At 34.3% G+C, this 22,435-nt stretch overlaps 1 protein-coding gene across 4 annotated transcripts in view; it reads left to right on the top strand.

Annotated features, from left to right (window-relative positions):
• Positions 1–1,194: 1,194 nt before the first annotated feature.
• The window catches only part of LOC149566639 (actin-related protein 4-like), a 233,136-nt gene continuing 211,895 nt past the window's right edge, over positions 1,195–22,435 (top strand). For 2 of the 4 annotated variants that reach the window (XR_016362264.1, XM_089819944.1), the window contains exons 1-5: positions 1,256–1,409; positions 2,769–2,837; positions 6,614–6,705; positions 8,476–8,649; positions 8,807–8,880. Coding sequence is in view for 3 of the 4 variants with exons in the window: in XM_089819944.1 (XP_089676070.1) it covers positions 2,825–2,837; positions 6,614–6,705; positions 8,476–8,649; positions 8,807–8,880 (353 nt within the window). In the remaining variant the exon portion in view is untranslated. Of the gene's footprint in view, positions 1,410–2,768; positions 2,838–6,613; positions 6,706–8,475; positions 8,650–8,806; positions 8,881–22,435 lie in introns of all 4 variants that reach the window. The other 2 variants (XM_089819941.1, XM_089819942.1) reach the window with 2 other exon arrangements.

Below are 22,435 nucleotides of genomic sequence, written 5' to 3' on the forward strand. Positions count from 1 at the left end.
TGGGTCTTTTTTCTCCACTTTTATAATGTCTTCCCATTCCTCTTTGATTAATACTACAATTCCCCTTGTTGATTACCTATTTTTGATCCATTGTTCCATATCGAGACTTTGTTATACCCATCATAATCTTGTACCTTCAATCACTCGTGCTCATGTGTCTCTGTGAGTATAATGACATCTTTCCCTTTAGCTACTGGCCCCAAACCTGATCCTCTTCTTCATGGAAAACCTCTACATTTCCAACTCATCACCTGTATAGATTTTCGGGGGGCCTACATCCCTATTTATTATGTATAGGTATATCATTGATTTGAGCTTTGCCATTTATTAGCCCCACCCAAAAACCCTTTTCTCTTGCTGCCTTTACCTTTGTCTATTCCTTTCTTCGATCTTCTTGTCGTGCAAACATTAGATCCTCACTTAGATAGAACTGTGTGCCTTTTAACATTCCTCTCTTTTTAAGAATTGTATTTTTTTCTTTTGTATTCTTTAGCGTGACTTGTACATTTCGGGGTTTGCCATTTTTTTGCTTCCTACCTATCCCAACTGCCTGTCCATCTCATTTGGTCCTCCAAAAAGTCTCTTACTAATATGTCAGTTCTTTCTTCTTCTCTGAGGGCCTGTTTGTTTGCTGGAATTAACTTGGAATAGGGAAACGGGAATAGGAAAATTGGAATAAATCTATTCCAATTTTGGCCCAAAATGAGAATAAATCGAATTCCAAGTATTTTTTGGAATTAGATTTATTCTTGCATTGGACCAAAATTGGAATAGATTTATTCCAATTTTCCTATTCCTGTTTCCCTATTCCAGGTTAATTCCAGCAAACAAACGGCCTCTAAAGTCTTTTGATCCTTTGATTATGAAATTCGTAGCTTTCTCTTGTTTATCTTTTTCTTCCATTAAATGTTTCCTAATTTGTTTCTCTATAGTTTCATTTTGTTCCTTTGCCGGTGCTCCATTTACCACTTGTATCTAAGATTTGGCCGCCTCTGTTTGCTCTCTTAGATTGTTTTCTCTCCTCTTCATGTCCTCTATTGCTATGATAAAAAAACAGATTATATATTATATAATTAAATACTATATTTTAATTATATTTTTAATTTAAGAATCAAATAAATAAAGAGAATCCTTCAATAAAAGTCAACGGTAGAAACTTTTAGATGAAATTTAAAGAAAGTTCAAATGATAGATACAGATTTAAAAAAAAATACAGATTTCTCTATTTTTAAAAATGATGGCTAAAAATAGCACGAGAAGCTCATTGACAGTTACCCATCTGTTGAGAAATTGGACGAAGAGTGCGATTCTACCAGCTTCTTGCATCTGCGTTGAAGAAGAGTGTGATTCTGGTAGTTCTCTATAACGTGGTTTATAAAGGAAGTGCAAGTTTATAGGGAGCACTGCAGGTAAGATTTTTTGACCATGCAACAATTTTGTCCTACAATAGTATACTTTACACAATATTTCTACTGTCAATGACTCTGCAACATTTTCATATGGATTTATTATGAATGTCAAAGCCGTATGCATCTGATTGGTGTGGCGAAATTATGATTAATGGCACCTTGTTTTATATTGCACTATGGAACTAAAGAGTCTATTCCACTCGTGTCTCTGCAACATTTTCATAAGGGTATAGTATTCAGCGATATAGGGGATATTAAGGGCAGTGTACATTGGGCGGGGAATGTTCCGCCAAGAGAAAATATGGCTCTACGGCGGCACAACACTAGTTATCACTCACCTACTGTTTCATTCGCAGTCATTTTGCATGTTCAGAAATGTAAGATAGAAAGCCCTTAATTGAAAAGTGATTATGTGCTGTAAATTTTAAGCTGTCATTCAAAAAAACCCCTATGCACTTTTCTGGCGGAATTTGCAGGCGTATCGAAATGCTATGTTACAAATTTCAGTAGCGAATCCCCATCTTAGATGATGCTACTAATTGAAACTGAAATCAGGCGCCATGATGGTATTGGCATTCATGTAGCGCGCGCACACACACACACAAGGGTATTAACAGAAATCTTCGAGTCAAATCTATATTATGGTGCTAGCATGGATTTCCTTACGATGTTCTGGAGTTGCAATGCACACACAGGCCTACAGAACGGTGGAAAGCGTGAATATTTAGGACTCATATCTATAACATTATGATTTGCAAACCAATTTCAATGTCTTCCCATCCTTCATATTAAGGTAATATCCACTTTATTCACTTTCAGTGTTTTCCAGTTTTTCAACTGTTCACCTGTTTCCTTCAAATTCTAAATTTCAAATCTCTTCTGAAGAACTTAGACATTGTATGACTGGAAGCAAAATCACATACTTTTTTACTCCACAAAGAAGCTTATTTGTGCTTATATATACACCTTTGTGAATGTTATGGTACATTAAAGCAAACGGATGTAGGAATATTGTTTTAATTTAAGACAAATAATCCTTTGTGAATTTTATAATAGACAAAAGCTTTTGACAGAGTCATTGATGCAAGCACACAACTCTAGCCTATAGGAATTTTATTTTATCTAAAACAATATCCCCGAGATTTGCCTGATTTGGGTTAGATATCGCTGACTGTAGAATAGCTGTGGATTTGTGTAATAGTAGATAATTCTATCATACAGTTCAACTTCTACCTTTATATTTCTCAAATTTTAATTTTTTTGAAAAAGCTATATGAATCTCTTATTTGTTTGGTTTAATTTTTATTCTACAAGATACGAAATCAACTATTTCTTTTGTCTATGCATTTGGTTGTGCAGTGACTTCTTCTATAAATTCCTTTGGTGTATTATCTGGAGTGAGCAGCCTTGGCACTATGTACGGAGGTGGTGTGTACTTGTACTTTTTCTCTTTTATTTATAACCCATTAGTCCTCCATTATACATGTGACTGAGTGTTTACACATGGTCATTTATGCTGCTTTGTTTAGTAGAATTTATGGAATTGTTTATTTTTCTTCCATGTCAAATAAATCAAAACTTTAGGAAGATCTTGCAAATGCAGCTTATAATATTTTTTCTGATTGTCTGCATTTGTTGGGATCCCATTTGCTAGGTCAGATTTGCATCATTTTGTTATTTTTTTGGGGCTAAAGATGCTTTGTTGAGTGAGTTGGGACCGTAGACCCAGATTTTTTCCGGCATGATGTCAATTGCCTTTTTAATGCCGATAGACATTCTACAATGGCAGAAAGGGTGAAGTTGGATGGTGTGATTGTGTTAATGTTAACATTTATCTTTTTAGGTTAAATTTGACAACCATCTACATGTCAAAATCTTAATACTAATTATAAATAGTGTATATTTTAAAAAATAATTAATAAACACTATATAAAATATTTGCTAAAGCGATAAACTTTGGAGATATAAACAATCCTTTTTTAAGAAATTAAAATAAAAAACTTAACTAAGTGCAAAAAATAAATAGAGATATAAGGGAATATAAATATTTTTAGATGTAGTAAATTAAATTTTAATCATTTTATAATGGATATCTATTGGCATTTCTTCAGATAGATTTATTTAAGATATCTACACTAATGGTATTAAATAAGCAAACTGGGAAAATAAATGTAACAGAAATTTCCAAAGTAAAATTTAACTTTTGAATTTTGTGCTTAAAATGAAGTCTCTATTCTTCAGCTCCAAGAACATTCCCATTGCTAAAACAAAGCTATCTGATTTCACATTTTATCCGTCATACTCATTATTCTTTGAGCTGTCTACAATGTGAAAAGTTTGTGTGCTTTGCTTCATTAGCCTTCCGGAAACGAGTTTCAAGGGCAAGAAAGTGGGACTCAAGTGGTGTTGAGTGTGCCTATACACTAGATTGCCAACAAAATGGTTTTAACTTTAAGTGAAAAAAATGGCACTACTGTGGTGTGAAGTACATGAATTGGAGTGTTCCAGCACTCTAGGTTGCCAAAAAAGATGTTTAAGTGAAAAAGTAGCACTCCAGTGTATTGGAGCATGATAATATGCCAGCTTGCTAAAATGCAGCTAAAATTGTCAAAATTGACAGGCTAGACCATAAGTGTGCCATGGCACTAGGATGTCAATAGTTGAAAACACCAAAAATGTCAATTGCATGAAAAGAACTTGCTGTGCTGTTTCATCCCTGTGTCAAGTTTTTGTCAAAAGCTAAAATTGACAATAATTATATTAAGCATGATCTTTGTCACCAATGGAAGGATTGCGTCAAATGTTTTGGATGGGTTTTCAAGCATTTGAAGCTGCTTTAGTAGCATCCATCATCTTTAATGGTTGGTTGCAGGTGACATAGGATTGTTAAGGTTGAGATTAGTCTTTTATTCTTCATGAGATCCCTTTGTGATCAAATTATTGTCAAGAAAGACTGTTCTAAGGATAGACATACGAGGTTTTATCTTTGATGAGGTCTAAGGTTTGAAATGATAATTGATTGATATTCATTAAACATAGGAGAGTAGTACTCCTTAAATGAGGAGTTACAAGAAGATCTTTCCCAAACAATGGAGAGGAATACTCCTTAAATAAGCAATTATAAGATCTTTTGATAATGTTAACAATTGAGAACTAAGGATAGAATAGAGAGTTACTAAACTATCTAAACAATTTAAAGAACAGAAATTTACTAAAAACTAACTTAAAAGAAAGTCACTTACATGACCATCTTACTAAACAATACAATATTAATTTAACAGGGTAACAAAACACTAAGCTTTGCAAGCTTTTTAAAAATATAGACAAAACTTTGGGGTTGGAAATCAGTCCGGTTGTGCTATATGGTTGTGAGGTTTGGGGGAGCAGCCTATCCAACCACAAATGGAAGCAAATAGAAAGAATACAAAAACTCCTTATCACTACCGACCTTAAAGTCAAATCAACAATACCATACGCGATCTATTGGCTGAAGCAGGGATATTCCGATGGAAGCTTTTGCGGGTATTCATTTGCTACACACAACACTGGGCCAAGTTTGTGGTTGAAGAGGGATTAGACTGAAGAAAGAAAATGTGGATGAAGCAGAATGAAAAATGGCTAAATAAGTGGGACGTTGACATACTAAAATGCCCCAACATCAATGAAGAGATAAAAAAGGCTTGTGCTGCAAAAATTTAAGGCTGCCATGTGGACAAAACAAACGGGGAAGAAAAAGACCCACCATGTGAAAGAGCTCAACTCCCACGTGGTGTCATGAGGTTAAAGATTACCTACAAGTGGACATGTACATGTAGGGTAAAAATAGGTTGCTAGTGGCGCAGTTGAGAATAGGATCCCATCATCTGAGGTGTGACACAGGTACTTGGATGGTACCCAAGGAGGTATGGGAAGAAATAAAGTGCATCTTCAGCAGTAAAGGGTGTGTTGAAATGAAATGACACTTCATTTTTGAGTGTGCAATTGTACCAGGATATCTTGGCACAAACAGAGGACAATTTGAAGGAGGGCCCTTTGCATCAGCTTGTTGCGGAAACAAGACCACACAAAACAACTAATTTTTTGATGTAGATTCATAACAAGTGGGCTGACATAGAAAAGAAGATGAAAGTGTCCTCATAGATTGGTAGCCTCGTGGACATTTTTAAAATATTCTAATTCATTCATTCAAGATGCCTAGGGTTTGTAGGTCCACTTTCAGTAAGAAATCAGATTCAAATCATGAAGATTGTGTTGGGGTTTACTAATTTTCTGGTAGAATTCCTAACTTCTTTAGACGACCTGAGGCATTCCAAACTGGTTATTTTTAGCCATTTTTTTTTTGGAGCATTGCTATTTTTAGTTGGCCTTCTAGAAAGTATATCTTGAGTTTTGATGTGTTTATAGACAAAATAAGTATTTCAATGTCTTAGATGTTTTTCTTCATACAATTTTGTATTTAGAGCTTACTTTTTGTGCAAGTACGAGCTTTAACAGTTTGCTTTAGTAACTGTTATAATTTTCATTGTTTGGTCATGAAATTTTTATTTATCTGTTGTAGCTTTATGTAATCTTTTTGTTTATTTCATAATATCTTGTGTTTATGAATTCAGTTCAATTATTATGTTGTATTCATGCTTTTTAGTGTCTCCTTTTAGCCAAAAAGAGTGTGTTTGTTAGGTGTCATGTGCTTTAAGTCAAAAGACTATAAAAAATTCTCTCCATGAAGAAGTGCTGATTAGCTTTGTGCCCATACAAAAGACCAAAAAGACAGGTAATTTCTATTGTTTAGAGTTATAAGGGTCTTAGCGAAAAAGAGGTTCCCCTTGTAATCTAAAGGAAGGTTTACCCTTACATGCTATTCTGTTTTGTGTTGTCTTGAAAGGTACAAATCAAAATATTAACTGAATGTATTTATTTATTCTGTCTACCATTCTTATGCTTGTATCATTTCATCTCTGTTTATTTGTTTTTTGAAGGTTATATTAGTGGCCTTCCTTTAAAAGAGATTTTATTAGAAACTCTCTTTCTGGTAAAATGATAGTTCTCATCATGCAAGGAAATGTTTTCTTAGTGGCTTATAAATGTGAAAAGCATATGTGATTGCATTCCATGGGACCTCAGCTACAATATCTGTTATATTTTATTTGGCACTTTGTTGTCACCTCCATTATTTTCTTGACATTGACATTGTTTCTGATGGACAGATGAAGTCTCAGCTATAGTGCTTGATCTAGGATCTCATACATGTAAAGCTGGTTATGCAGGTGAAGATGCTCCAAAGGCAGTTTTTCCTTCCGTAAGTTAAAGGATATATTATCTTTAGGACTATAAGTATTTGTGCATATGTGATGTGTTCTGTGTTGCTCTCTAAAATTTTATTCTCGTGTTTTAGCCTCCCATCCTGACTAGTTAGAGAAATTATATTGATTTCTATTGTCATTGAGAATGTCGTCTATTATTTTTAAATTCTTATAAAAGCTAAATAATATCAGTCCAGATAAAAGAAGGGATGAAGCTTTGAGTGCTGCATTATCTTGTTTCCCTGGATTGTTTTGGATTTTAGTGGGCAGGTTTATACTGTTTGGAAACTTGGACTTGTTTTTTCTATGACAGGTTGAGATTGGAATGTTCTATAATGTTGCATGATGAGTTGAATGTTTTTTGTGCACTGAGTTCCTTGAGTGGTTTTTGTTTTGTAACTTGTTTGTTTGTGAGGAGGATTTTGAAAATATCTTTAATCAGTCATTTTCTTAACCATTGTTATATGATTTTAATTTTTTGACATCAGTTAATGTGATCTGAGATGAATTTACTGCTTTGTCAGGCTACTTTAACTTTCAATGTTATAACCTTTTAGTTTTGTCAGATAGATTTGGAATGCTAAAGTTTTGAATATGCTCACATGTTATGTCTTTAAATCTTACATCACACTCATGGCAAGTATGGTGATATCGTCATCACCATGCCAATGGTCACAGTCCCTGGAATTGGGAATAACTAGTTTAGTGATCAAAATACTTCCTCATTTTGAAGCCTTCAAAATGTGGTTATCCTTAAAAAGTGAACAGCTTCAAAGATGGAGGAAGACAAACGTTTTTCTGAGGTACCAAATGGCTGTTGGACCTAGAATGAGTGGAATCTGAGATTAGGTTATAACTTATCATATGAATTCCATATATTTGAAAGCTTATCAATTATATATTTTAATTTTGGCATAAGCAAATAATAATCAGTTAGAATATGCTAGACAACATCATGACCTTTGTGAGCAATTGGTTATTTTAGAATTTTTTCTGCCTGGCACAAATTCTTAATTTTGTTTCCAGAAAAATGATACAAAAAGGCTCAAATAGATTCCTCTTAATTGAATATTGTCCATAATTTCTGAAGTTCTGAACATTTTCGTTTACTGTTACACTAGATTTCCGAAATTGCTGTGCAAATCATTATCTTTTTATATGAGGTGCATTTTCACCCTTCATATACCATAAGAATAGGTACAAAAATACATTTCAGTTCTGGTATCTGACATAATTATTGGTTATAGTTGCTGGCAAGACATGGGTAGTTTAACAGGACATCATTCTCCTATAATTTAGCCAAATGTAGGTCAAATGTATATTTCTAAACAGCTTTGAGTCTCAAAATACACTTTCTGATGGTGTAAGCTTTTCAAGGACACCTATGTCTTATGTCATTATTACTGGAAATCACTTTTGTCTTAGTTTTACATTTTGTTTTCACCGTCCCACACTATCTCTCCCTGAAAATGTTACAAGTGCTTCACACTGTATGTGTATTTGAGTATGTAAATATCCCATGTTTGAACAATTTATTTCTTTTCTTTGGACTACCCAGCTGATGTGCATTTTGATTACAAAGCTTGTAATACCTAAAATAAAACTTTGTGGGTGCATGAAGGTTGTTATTGTAACCTTGGTGAAACTTTTTTGGTACTATGGCCTTGTGTACTTCTGTCTTTATGCGGAATAATTTTTTACAAATGAATCTTTATAATTAATTTCACTTGAATCAAATCAGACATTTTAATTTGTTTGTGTACAAGGTTGTGGGATTCATTGAAGAAGCAGAAAATATTGATGCAGCCAAAGTTGAAGGTGATTTGGAGGCAGTTTCAGATGTCAATGCAATTGTTCCAATGGATGCAGAGAGGTCCAAATCAAAAACAAAATTCTATGTTGGTTCTCAAGCTCTTGGGTACCGGCGTGATCATATGGAGGTTTGTGCTGATGGGCCTTTTGTCATGGTTAATCTCATTCTCTGTTTCTAAATTTACCACATTTAGGTGTAAAGCGAAATCTATAAATTGTTTTGTAAATATCTGTTTATATTCTATACATACCTTTTCTCCATGCATCTTAATCTTTTCTTGACAGGTTATTCCAGCATTGAAGAATGGGATTGTGACTGACTGGGATGTCGTAGATAGTATATGGGATCATGCTTTTCGGTAACTATTACTAATTTGCCTTTGAATTATGTAATGTCTGTTGTGAGATCTTAGTTTATTTTGAAAACTGTACGATGGATTGAGGTATGATTCTAATGTTGATCTCATCGTACTTTTTTAACTTTGGATTTACCTTTTATTTCATTCATATCCATTAGTGACCCCACAGAACAAAAGATGATTAGCATCATAACATCATTTTGATTCTTCTAAAAAGAATTTTCTGTTACAAGAAAGCAATACCTTTGTTAAGTATTTGCATGATGAGGTCATTGGAAGGAAAAGGGCTTTGGAGTTTGCTAATTATAACTCTAGATCATGAAATCCTAAACATATTTTCTAAGCCATCTTGGCCTAAAGGTTGTTCCATATATTTGGAATCTGAAATATTTCCAAGGTTGCTGGAATGCATGCCTCCAGACTCCTGGGACATGAATTGAGTTCCAAGATGTGCCTTTGGTACGAGGGACGTGTTCTAGATGTCTCTTCTTGCAGGTTACACCATGCTATTGTCTTCCTGTGTCTCCTTTACCTTTGCAGGGAAAAGGGGAAAAATAACCTAACCTATGTAATAAATTTCGGACGCTGATTTGAGGAGGAAAAACACCATAAGTGACACAATACATTCATCGGCCAGGAAAAAGGAGCTGTGATCAGGTGGAAAGATGAGGCAATTAGAGGCTGTGACTAGGAAAGATGCGAGGCCCAGATCAAGAAGAATAGCTGTGACCAAAGGCTGTAACTAGGAGAAGAAGAGCCGGAAACCTGCAAAAGTTGGGTCAATGTTAGACTATAGCTTAAAATGATAGGGATAAATATTTTCAAGTGTACAACATAAATGGATTTTTTTTGAAGTATTTGAAAGATTTAAAAAAGAAGAAGAAGTCAATCTATTTAGAAGATATAAAACAAAATGTAAGTGCACAACAATGTCTTTTTTTTAATCAATGCACAACATTTTCTAGTCTTCATAAAACTTGCACCCAATTAAAGCAGGAAAATCACAAATAATATCTAATTTTGCAAGATTTAGCACTAGATCAATAGTTGAGTCACCCATTGATTTCCAAATTTTAAGAGTTTATTGAATTCAAATAACTGCTTTGCATGTTTAATGTTGTTGCTTGCATATTGCTGCCCAACATAAAAAGTTTTTAATTTTTCGTGAAGAATGTTGGGTGCAGGAAACAAGGCTTGCATCTTGCTACCCAACTTAAATCAATTATTAATTTATTCATGTAGAATGTTGTGTGGAGGAAACATGGCTTGTACTAGTTGTCAAAGTATAGTGATTGTGTTCCAAGATCACGTGTAAGTTGTGTCAAATGCCATGGAAAGATACTTACATGAGGGTGAGTGCTCATTTCCTTTACATAATTGGAAAAGGTGTCGATCCTTGTCCAAGTGAGGTAGAAGGATATGATGCTGTGAGGGATCAAGAAAGGGCCGATAGGAAAGTTACTACTATGAGTTCTCATGCTTCAACGATAGGGGAGATTGTTGCAGCTCAAAATCAAAATAGAGAGTCAAAGGCTGATGTATCTTGTAGAGGTGTTGCTACAAAATATTCTCACAAGAGACTACACATTGGCAACTAAACCATATTGGAAGATTATTTGATGTGCAAGGTCGAGAAGCAATTGATGCAACAATTGCACGATTGTTTTATGCAAATGGAATATTCTTTAATGTTGCTCAATCGTCATTCTTTTTGGAGATAGTCCAAGCTATTAGTAATGCACCAATAGGGTAAAGCCACCAGGCTATAAAAAGCTTCATGCTTCTATAATTGATAAAGAAATAATTCGATTAGAGCAGCAAATTACACCAATGAAAAGAGTGCGGTCTATATCAGGAAGCAATATTGTGATGTATGGGTGGAGAAATGGTAGAAGTCGTCTACTAAATACCTTTGTACATGCAGCCAAGGGCCTTATTTTTGAAGGCAGTAGATTTTGTAAGGGAAAAAAAGAAGACTTTCTTTATAACCAGCTATGTGATGACATTGAGAAGGTGGGGTGCCACTTTGGTCCAAGTTGTAATTGATGCTGCCCATGTTTGTAAAGTACCAAGCATGTTGGTGAAGAAAATGTACAAGCACATTTTTTGGGCACTATGTTGTGTGCATTCGTTGAATCAAGCACTCAAAGACATTGTCATGTTATTGTGGATTTTAAATTAATAAAAATGGGCAGAAACGTATAGATGATCATATGCAACCATTGCCACACACATGCCTTTTATCGATAATTTGCCAAGGCTAAACTTCTTAAACCTTTTTGCCACCCAATTTGTTTATTATTTTATTCTTTTTGATTGTCTTTGTGAAGTTAGAATAGCTCAGTGATCCGTGGGCAGCTTGGAGACAATTTCTTGATGGTGATCATATGATGATGGTTGCAAAAACCGATCATCAAGCCATTAGTCTATCATGCATTTCACTAGTGCTGATGGTATATACAAGTGGTCATCAGGAGTTCATGTACATATCAACTTCTCAAACCTTTTTGACATCCAATTTGTTTCTTATTTTATTCATCTTGATTGTCTTTGTGAAGTCAGAGGAGCTTAGTGATCCGTGGCCAGCTTGGAGACAATTTCTTGATGGGGATCATATAATGATGGTTGCAAAAACTGATCATCAAGCCATTAGTCTATCATGCATTTCACTAGCGTTGATGGTATATACAAGTGGTCATCAGCAGTTCATGTACATATCATTAGGGCTAAGTGTCTCCTTGGTGGATGGATGCCTTGGTGAGTGCCAAACTCCATCTATCATTATCATAGTTATGGGACTTGGACTCACCTCTGACTCACAAAGTCAAAAATGGGTTCGAACTCGAACTTGGCGACCAGACTCGGAAAATCGAAAAACGCATGAAATTCAAAGATTTTTAAGGATTTAAGAATTTTTTTCATTTATCTTTAAGTCAATTTACGTCAAATACACAATAATTGAGATGAATAGAAGCTATTTAATACACATACACAATTTTGCATAGACCAAATAAGTATAAAAGCAAAATTTTGAAGGAAAAAAACTGAATAACATAATATAAAGATATAAACATATTGTCATTGTAGTGTCAAATGTCTACAATATTCATGGGTTGTGAAATCCATGGAATCAAAAGTTCAAAACATATATCAAAATAACAACTAGAGTGTAGAAGACTAAGGCTGATAATAGCCTATGTCCTCCTACAAGTATGCCTAAGATAAGTCATGGAAGACTCTAGAGCCATCCTCTCTCCTTGTGTTTGGGGCTGAACCTCATGGGGCATCTTCACCCACATATTGCTCATCATCTGGCTCGTATCCATCACTCCTAGCCTCAGGGTCCTATACTTAGTTTCCTTGCGCTCTAGTCTCCTCAATTGCCATCGCTACTGCCTCTGCCTTCCGATCCACTTGATCAACCCACTTCACATCTTCATCATTGAAGACTGGATCAGCAATCTCTGTTTTCCACTTTGCATGTGGAACAACAGTGTCTAATACAATCGGTGATGTATTGGTGCCCTGGATCTACCTATGGCGAAGGCGAAGGTTGTAGTGAACAAAGACAAGATCATTCAATTTTTGCATTGCCAACCTTTTGCACTTCTTTGAGTGTATATGCTTGAATAGACTCTAATTGCATTCGCATCTTGATGCACTAGATGGCTAGCTCAAGATGCGAATCACAATCCTCTGTAAATTTGGCACCTTAGTGCCAAATATCTCCCACCATGCATCTGAAACAAGAAAATTTTAAATCAATTCAATAACTTTGATTTTATCTAATTAAAATGGTAATAGAATTAGAAGTTAGGATGTAGAATCATAGATTTTTACTAGGCATTAGTTTTGTCCTATTTTTCTTGCACAACTCTCGTGCAAGTAAGTTCACTTGAGCTTTCTTAAACATCTCACTCTCACGGACTACAATTGTCCTAACTCTTGAATCAGGTGATATTCTCTCTACAACATCATAGAGGCCACTCTACACCTCGTCATTAGCCTTGAAATGTGGGCTGAATTGGTATGTTGGATTAAGGAAGTAGGCCGCTACATGTATAGGCTTGTGAAATAGATTGTGCCATTGCCTATCAATGACATCCCATATGGGCCCATACCTATCTCAATTCTCTTGCAAAAAAAGAGTAGATGACCTCCTTCATCCTATCCATGCCCTCATAAATGCAGCCCATTGAGGGCTTCTATCCATCAACAATTCGTAGGAGAACAACAAGCGGCTCTATGAACTCCATTCATTATGAAAGTTGAAAGAGAAACAATCAGCTTAAGTTTTGCTTTAAAAAATGAACAATAATTTATAACATAATTTCATAAACAAAAAAGTTGAAATGAGGACAAAAAGGAAAATTACCTTCACAATATTAGCGACCGATGTCCAAAAGGAAGCCTCACAAAAAAGGTGATCAGCTGCATCAATCCCTGCAATGGTCTTACATATGATGATGAGATCCACTCCTCACTTACAAACATGCATCTCAAATCTCCCTTTGACTTAAGCAAGGATTGCAAGGATTACAACGTGAGAAAATTGGTTGCAAATCTAGTGACCCTTGGACGAGACAACTCCTTTTGATTTGTGTATTCCCTCATGAGGTTGAGGACCCATGTATGATTATAAATGAATTTACAGACACTCCTTCCTTGCTTTACAATTGTTTTTATCCCAGGGAGTTTGCCAAGATCCTCTAACATGAGGTCAATTCAGTGAGCAGCACAAGGGGTCCAAAATAAGTGAGGGCGTCTCTCTATAAGAAGCTTACTTGCAGCGATACAATTTGCTGCATTATCTGTAACTATCTGCAACACATTCTCCTCACCCACATCCTTCATCACTTCATCCATTACCTCACAAAGATATTCATCATTCTTTGTTTTTCTGAGGCATCAATTGATTTCAAGAAAACCTTGGCACTTGAGGAAAAATAAACAAATTAGTCTAATGATCAATTATCAATCAAAAATTCATATTAAAAAAACTTAATCACTTAATCAAGATTCTAAATTTCTAAGTACAAGTTCTACTTCTAAATTTCTAATGTTTACAATTACTTGATGAGGAGACAAGAAAGTTGACGAGTGTTCTAGTCCTATCAGTCCAACCATCAGTCATGATGGTGCAACCCTTTGTCTTCCACACCTCACTTTGCTCCTAAATTGCACCTTCTACATCAGCCACCCATTGGGTCAAAATAGGCCCCCCTAGCTTGTCAGCATTAGGGGCTTTGAACCCTAGAGCACAAACAGTAACAACATCTATTGCAATTTTCCAATAATGAGATCTAAAACAAATTAAATAAAATTTAAACAAATTAGTATATTACCATTAAATTTGAAAACAAATTAAAATAAACAAAATAAATATATTATTGTCTCTTGAAAGGAAGAGCAGTAAGACATATAAATTAAATAAATAAGTACCTTGCTGCATTGAATGAAATGTTGTTGTAGATGAAGAAGTCTCCAAGCGCCAATTTTGCATTATCATGCTTCTCCTTGTTCCAACCCATGCTCTCAAGTGATGGTTGTGCACTTGGAGCCGTGCTTGGAACAAAGATGGAATCCAGTGTCGATCTTTTCTTACGAATGTGAGGCCCAATGATCACACTCGTAGGAGCAGTAGTACTAGTACGTGGAGTAGGAGATAATGAAGAGCGAAAACTAGAAGATACCTCTTGAGTTAGTAGTGCCATTTCTTCTTGTTGTTTCTTTTTCAATTCTTTTTTCTCCATTTGTTCCTCTTGAAGAGTTTGCATGTCTCGCATAACATTGTGGGGTACTTTGCATTTTTTAGCATTTTGCCTTGGTATATGTGTTAGGTAATACTTCAATCTATTTATTATATTACACCGCAATGCCTACATGTAGCAACTCCTTTTTTGTGGCCCAAGATGGCATGTTTCCAGCCCCTATCCCTTGCTACTATAGTTGGGTCTGCATCAGGGTTATATGGAGCCCTAGTTTCACTTCCACAAGGCTCACCTTGACGCATGATGTCAATGTGGCTGCTGCTGCAATATGAATATATTATAAATTAAAAAAAGTAGCTTCAAATTAAATTTTTAAACTTTAGGGCCTTCTTAGTTTTTACTTATCAAGTTTGTCATCAAGATAAATTTGAATAAATCTAAATAGTAGATACTAGAAGTAGAGACTAAAATAGATGTAAACAAAATGGAAAGTAAAAAATATGAATGTAAAACAAATTACAAAACAACACAAAGAAATGCAACTTGTTACTCACCTCTTCAAATTTGCACAAACAATGGAAATGCAAGTAAGTTTGTAGCAGCCTCTTCCAAATGCTTCCTTTAGCTTCTCTCAATGCTTAAGTGCATGCTACAAAGTTACACAAACCATCAACAATCAATATGGGAGAGTCGACCGGTTTGCTAGTTTCTCTCTCAAAACTGCAATACTTGGTGAGTCCATTGGACTCTGCCAAGTCCGAGGCTAGAGGCAATTTGCCTCAGTTGATGGAATTTTGCTCGGACTCGGGGAGGCCTGCTCTAACTCGCGGAGTCCCAAAACTCTGATCATTATACCAATTCTAAACTACTATGCGAAAATGCAAGAAATGCAACTAATATAAAAAGACAAGGTATGTTTCTTTCCTTGAACATATTGAAATTCATAGTTTAAAATAAAAGGACATCACAACATTCTTAGTTGATACCCTTCATATTACTGCTCCTTGGCTTAATCTCACTTCTCTTGGGACTTAGTACTTAAAAATATTGTAATCCTTTTTCGTATAATGACTTGCCTTGATTGAAACTGTATGCTCAATTTACCAATGTTACATATTGATTTGATCCTTAGTCGGTGCTAAGGAGATACTCCTTTTGATAGGGGTTATCTTGCTACTTGGGCACATGTATATAAATGGATGGCTATTCAATCAACTATTATCATGAACTATTTACCGACAAGTTTATAGTTCTTCATACTCGATGATTTTGATGTGTATTATTAGTGCTGCTGCTCACATGGATCTTGTATATGATGTCTTTGTTGTTATATGTGGTCAAATATTTCCCAACGACCACTCAAACATGAGTTTGATACCATAATCTCAGGAGGCCTAAGCTCATCTCCATGTATTTGTCGTCTGTATATTATTAGACTATCCTCATTGACCAACCATGATGGATGCAAATTATTTAGAATTAATATTATTCTCATACATCAATGATAGGTTACTGCTCCATGTCATTAGTGATACATATCACTCTTAATTGTCGCCACCATTCAGCGTAAATGTTATTTATATCTAAGTTTTATATCATCTTTATCCTTACTTTTGGGATGCTTTTGAGGCCTTCTATGTCTTAAATTACAATTTTTGTTTATACAATGTTCAATGTTAATATTGTAGTTTGTAATAATTGCTTGGCCACATTGAGGGTATAGTTGATATGAACAACCTTCATGAAGGATATATTTGAAGGCAAGATTTTGATATCTTATTCCTCTTTGGTCAACACCAGATACTTCTACAATTTTGTCTCTTCCGAAGACTTCACAAAATTGGGTTATTGAGTTGAAAATGTGAAAAGGATGGGGATATCACAATAGGGTTTCGAATGGGGAACATGGCAAAATAGCCATATTTAAGGGATAGAATTGTCAAAATAGCCAAACGGCAACATATTGCCACTAAACTTTCTTGACTAGGGTAAAGATTACATATAAAAAGCATAAAGAACATGGCATTCCTGATGTGATAAGATCCTAAATGATAAAATCAATGAAGAAATAATCTTATATGTGATGAACCCATAAAAAGCTTGTAGTTGTCAAAGCTAAAAGCAGAAAATCATGACAAGAAGTTAACAATGTGAAATGTGTGTTGCAATAGTCAGGCCCAAAAAGCAGCAATATTGTCACCTATGATAGCAAAAGAGGCAACACATGACCATATATAGAAACATTCTATGATGGTTGATAGGGTCAATCAAAACATTCTAATTAAGAATCTTTTAAGTATTCCTTCTAGAACCTCTCCCAGCATCAATGAAATCATTAGTTGTATAGAAAATACTAGTAATGCCTGGCTGCCTTAAGGAACTTCAAATAGGGAGAATAACCTTTATGAGGTTGTGACATAGTTTCACACCACCAAGGTGAGATAGGGATGGCTTGGGAATGATAGACAAACAGAACACTTGTTGTTGAAGACTTTCCCATATGAGTGTGAGTTGGATGTATCAAATGGGCATCAACATTCTTCAATTATTGAATGGGGTTCAAAAAGGATGCAATTAGTGTGAAAAATTCAAGGGAACCTATAAGTAGTTATTTGAGATAAATGTTTTGCCAACAAAAATGCACCACATGCTTCTGATTTGGGTATGAATTGAAATTGGATAGGCAATCACTTGGTAGAGACACTGTCTTTTGTTGCCTTAGAATATGGTGGCTGGTTGCAATTCATAATTGGAGAACCTACTCTTAGCAATAGGGTATGCCATGTGACAATCGATGTTTGGGACTCTTAGGCTGAAAGATGATACCATATATAATCCTTAAGAGATGCATAACATAGAAATTCAATGTGTTGCTTAGTTCCTATAAATTTGACGTCCAAGTGACCTCAATATATTATTGGTGACAACCCTACTGATGATCTATTTCAAGGGAAGAAGGTGAGAAGAAGAATCTAATTAAGATTATCAGTAGACATGACAATCAATTGGAGGGGCTGGTTGGTCTGAAGACTAACAACTTTAATGCCTAATGGGATCTAGAGAAGATTTTAGACTTTGTTTTGTCATTGATGTGAAATGAATTGCAAAATAAAGATAAACAACAATGTTCAATGATAAGAATACAATTACTATCGATATGAATTATCTGTTGGGTTTCTTATCTTTATTATATACCATTTATCATCAAAAAAGTCACAAGAATCATCTATCACAGAGCAAAAGTCCATTAGTATGCACAGGCAGACAAAGGGTACATCAAATACTTCTAATACCTATGTGGCATGTATGAACTTATTGTGACAGAATGTTTTTGTTAATTATTCCTTGAGTTTATTGCTAACCATCTATTCTCATGGATAGGTGATGGTTGTTGAATGCAATAAAGTTCTGAAGATAATGCTCTGTATATTGAATGGCTGCAATATGTACATGGGCAAATATGCACTGGTGGTTGTTGCTTCTGAAACTTATAATATATCAGGTATTATTGAGAATAGCAGTTTATATGCTGTAGTGCTGGGAGGTAATGTTGATCAATTAAAAATGATATGCTTGAAGACTTAATATCGACGACAATAATATAATATATGCTGGTAGATGATGTAGATATTCAAAGTCTGATTTCTATTGACATAAACATTTATAAACTGATTGAAAAGCCTTGTTGAAGGATGAGTAAGTGATAACAGTTTAAAACCAATTATGATGTGCTGCTATCATAGAAATTGTCATCAGTGAATAAAGGAGCGCCCATGTTGGAAGGAGGTATGTGGTGATCCTAAATTCAGTTTGAAACTAATAACCATCTTAAGTTGGTTGACTTCCCTCTCTTGGACATATTATGTATATCTATGCGGTTTGAAAGAGAGGCGAGTGAATATATAAAGAGATATCACCACATATGGAAAGAAGTTAATTTGGTGAGAGAAAGTGAGATACAGAAAATATTATAATATTCTGAGATATTGATTGTATGGGAAGAAAGCTTCTGAACTTATAACAAAGCGAGGGTAGATGGGAAAGTATCTGTGTGGTGATTCTGATGATGACATCCTGAAAGACATCATGTTGATTGAAGTCTGAAGATTGATGTATAAGGAAGGTAACTGGTATTAAGTTATCAGGTATATTACTGATTATATGTTGCTTCAACCAATTTTGATAGTTATTGGGATTGTTTTCTGTTAAAGTATGATAGCTATGGTCAGATACGTGAATAATAAATATATACATACATATATATATATATATATATACATATACATACATACATATATATACATATGTATACATACACATACATACATACATACATATATATGTATATGTACATATCAGTATATACTGTATATACTGACACACAAAAATATACATATATATCTGTATATACACACACACACACACATACACACACAGACATAGATTGAAAAACTATTCATCATTCACATACCAGATCATAATTGAAATCCAAGTATATTGTTAAATATGTTCGTACAGATTAACTATGAGTAATTCATGTTCTATCTCCGTTGATTGCAGATGATATTGAATCAGATTAAGTCTGATTAATCTCTCCATGTTCGACGATCTCATATATATACTAGCACTTGCACCTTTGATGGTGCAAGGGGTTACGTCGATAGTCTTATGTACTTTTGAGTATTTGATTGATTATGTTTTTTATGTAATATGTTTGATTCAATTGTGTTGTTTTGATTTCTTGTCAAACTCATAATACAAATGCTTTGTCTGAAGAGCTATCTGATATAGGAGGTCCTCCTCTTTTTTGCATATAATATGATATTGATTGCTTTTCATTTTTGAGTATCTTTCCAAAATGAAAGTAGGTTGGATACGGAGACCATCTATTGTTTTTACTCTAGATATAGCTGTAAAAGTGATTCCTTGTCTTTCAAATATCACTTCATACATATTTATCATTGTCTCTTTTTATCTGCCTCCTCTCCTCTTACTATTTCTCTCCATCCCATTCCCCTCCTCCTTGTCCCTACCATCATAACTATCCTGCACTTTGATATTCGATTCTTATCTATCTATCTATACACTATCTCTCCCTATGTTTCCATGTCTACTTTTATCTCTGTCAATTTGTTCACCTCTCAACCCATCTTTTTTCTTTATATTATTATCTATCTATACACTATCTCTCCCTATGTTTCCATGTCTACTTTTATCTCTGTCAATTTGTTCACCTCTCAACCCATCTTTTTTCTTTATATTATTCGTCTTAAACTCATTTTCCCCTTGTCCCCTCACTCTCTCCTTATCCTTGATTATAACTATATATCCCTCTATCCATCATTTCCTATACGAAATGGACAACATAGCTATTTGAAATCGGTAATTTAAAATTGTCTCTATCTCATCCTATCTAATCTCTTCCTTTCCGTTTTACTCTATATTTCTATATCTCCCTTTTTTTATATCTACATGTCTCCTGTTAATGCACATACCTTCCCTATCTACCTCCATATAATTTCCTTTATATCTTTCTTGTACACACATACACTCGTTTCTCCCTCCCTATCTTTATTTATCTTACCCCCATCTTTACCATTCACCTCTCATTATCTATATTCTATTTTATCTACTGCTCTTTGATCTTCTCTATGTATCTAAAGTTATGCGGGTAAAAAGCTCTAGGGGGATAACTTCTCTCTGAAAATATGGTTATTATGTTCTTTCCAGATAGTCCATCAGATATAGGGGGAATGAATTTCCATGGGATTCTAATGAGAGGATGGTGGGAGTGACAACTCCAATTGAAGATGAATTGCTAGATATCAGTGTTAAAGACCAAAGAAATCCCCACCTAGTTGAAAAAATTCAACCAAACAATAGAGGAATAAGAACAACAAATTAATAGGTTGGGCTTGACTTGTTCCTCACAATAAGATAGAGCACATCAGTTAACCAGCTGAAACTCACATCTTTGGAGATTATCAATTGTGAGGATACTATTATGCATAATTGACCACACAAAAATGATCTCAGGGAGGAAATGAGAATCGCAAACTTACCTCCATCTTTCTATGGAACATCTCGAGTCAATGATGCTATTGTAAGTCGATTTCACACTAAATTTTTCCAAGAATTTCTTTTCCAAATAAGAATATTTCTGTGGGAAGGATGTGATGAAAATTTCATTCAAGATATTCCCTAGCCCTTCATGTAAGCCTCTCTCCAGTGGATTGAGATTACCAAGATTCAGTCTTTTTTGTTTTCCATTCTCAATATAATAAATCACCTTTCACCTTGAGACCATAGTTAGCCACACTATGATCCTTCAATGGGGAAAACTTGGTGCAAATAAGCAAGGAATCCCCAATTCACCTATCCTCCTAGAATTTGACCATATTCCCATCTCCAATGTTCCATCTCACCCCACCTCTTAAGCACTTTCTACATTTAATAATGCTCGACTATGTTCTTGATCTAGTTGGGAGCTCAGTAGCATACAAACATTGGTTAAATGTCCTCCCCCGTAGATATTTAGCCCTTATTATTCTACACCATCCAGCCGAGTTTTGGGATAGTCTCCATCTAATCATAGTCATAAGGGACTTATTTAGGTATCCCTAATTGGAATATGTTAAAGATTATAATTATATTAATTTTTTAGGAGATCTTATTCATTGTTTTGTTTTGTTAATTTACATTTAATTGTAACTAATATATAAATAAATATATCTTTGATTTTATTTTAAAAACTAAGACATGTATTTTCCTATGGATGTCTTCCATTGAAAATAGATGTAAAAATTGTAATATGAACATTTATTTATATATTTCTAGAAAAGTTAATTGAATGATTCATGAGCCTTTGGTAATCACAAATATAACTTTAATATTCTTTATGTTCGCATGGATGTCTTCCATTGTTATCCCAAATACTTATAATTTTGTTTATGTATCTCCAAAAATGCAATTATATAAGGATGTGTATATAAGGAGTTCCACCATACTCTAAAAATAAAACATGAATAGTTGCATGACTAGATAAATTGTTGAATTTGTTTTCATGTTTTTCTATGTGTTACCTCCAGTTGTTCTCTTTTGGAACTATTTTCTTTGGAATCTCTTGGGCCCTAGCTTGAAAAAGTATGCATGATTTATTTAGGGTGGTCAAATAAGGACCCTAAATGAGAAAAGACTCATTAAGCGAGAGAATGTGTAGATAGATGGACTATAATCCAATAAAAGAGTGAGGGATAGTTATGAAAGATAGACAAAGAGGAAGTAATGGGACGGAGGGAGAGGAAAATGAGAGGAGAGGAGAACTGAGAATGAGATAAATAGGAAGAAAGGAGAGGAGGGCGAGGTGAAGAGATAGAACAAGAAAGATATGTGTGGCAATTTATTGATAGATAGACATATAGATAAAGGAAATGAGGTATAGATAGAGAGAGGTAAACGATAAATATAAGGGTAAGTTAAGATATATATATATATATATATATATATATATATATATATATACATTTTGTTTTGTTTTGTTAATTTATATTTAATTGTAACTAATATAAAAATAAATATATCTTTGATTTTATTTTAAAAAATAAGACATGTATTTTCCTATGGATGTCTTCCATTGAAAATAGATGTAAAAATTGTAATATGAACATTTATTTATATATTTCTAGAAAAGTTAATTCAACGATTCATGAGCCTTTGGTGTGTGTATATATATATATATGTAGGAGATCTTATTCATTGTTTTGTTTTGTTAATTTACATTTAATTGTAACTAATATATAAATAAATATATCTTTGATTTATTTTAAAAAATAAGACATGTATTT

Source organism: Cupressus sempervirens, chromosome 3, assembly GCF_028749045.1.
Source record: "Cupressus sempervirens isolate cs-2001-9-10 chromosome 3, ASM2874904v1, whole genome shotgun sequence".
Taxonomy (NCBI): Eukaryota; Viridiplantae; Streptophyta; class Pinopsida; order Cupressales; family Cupressaceae; genus Cupressus; species Cupressus sempervirens.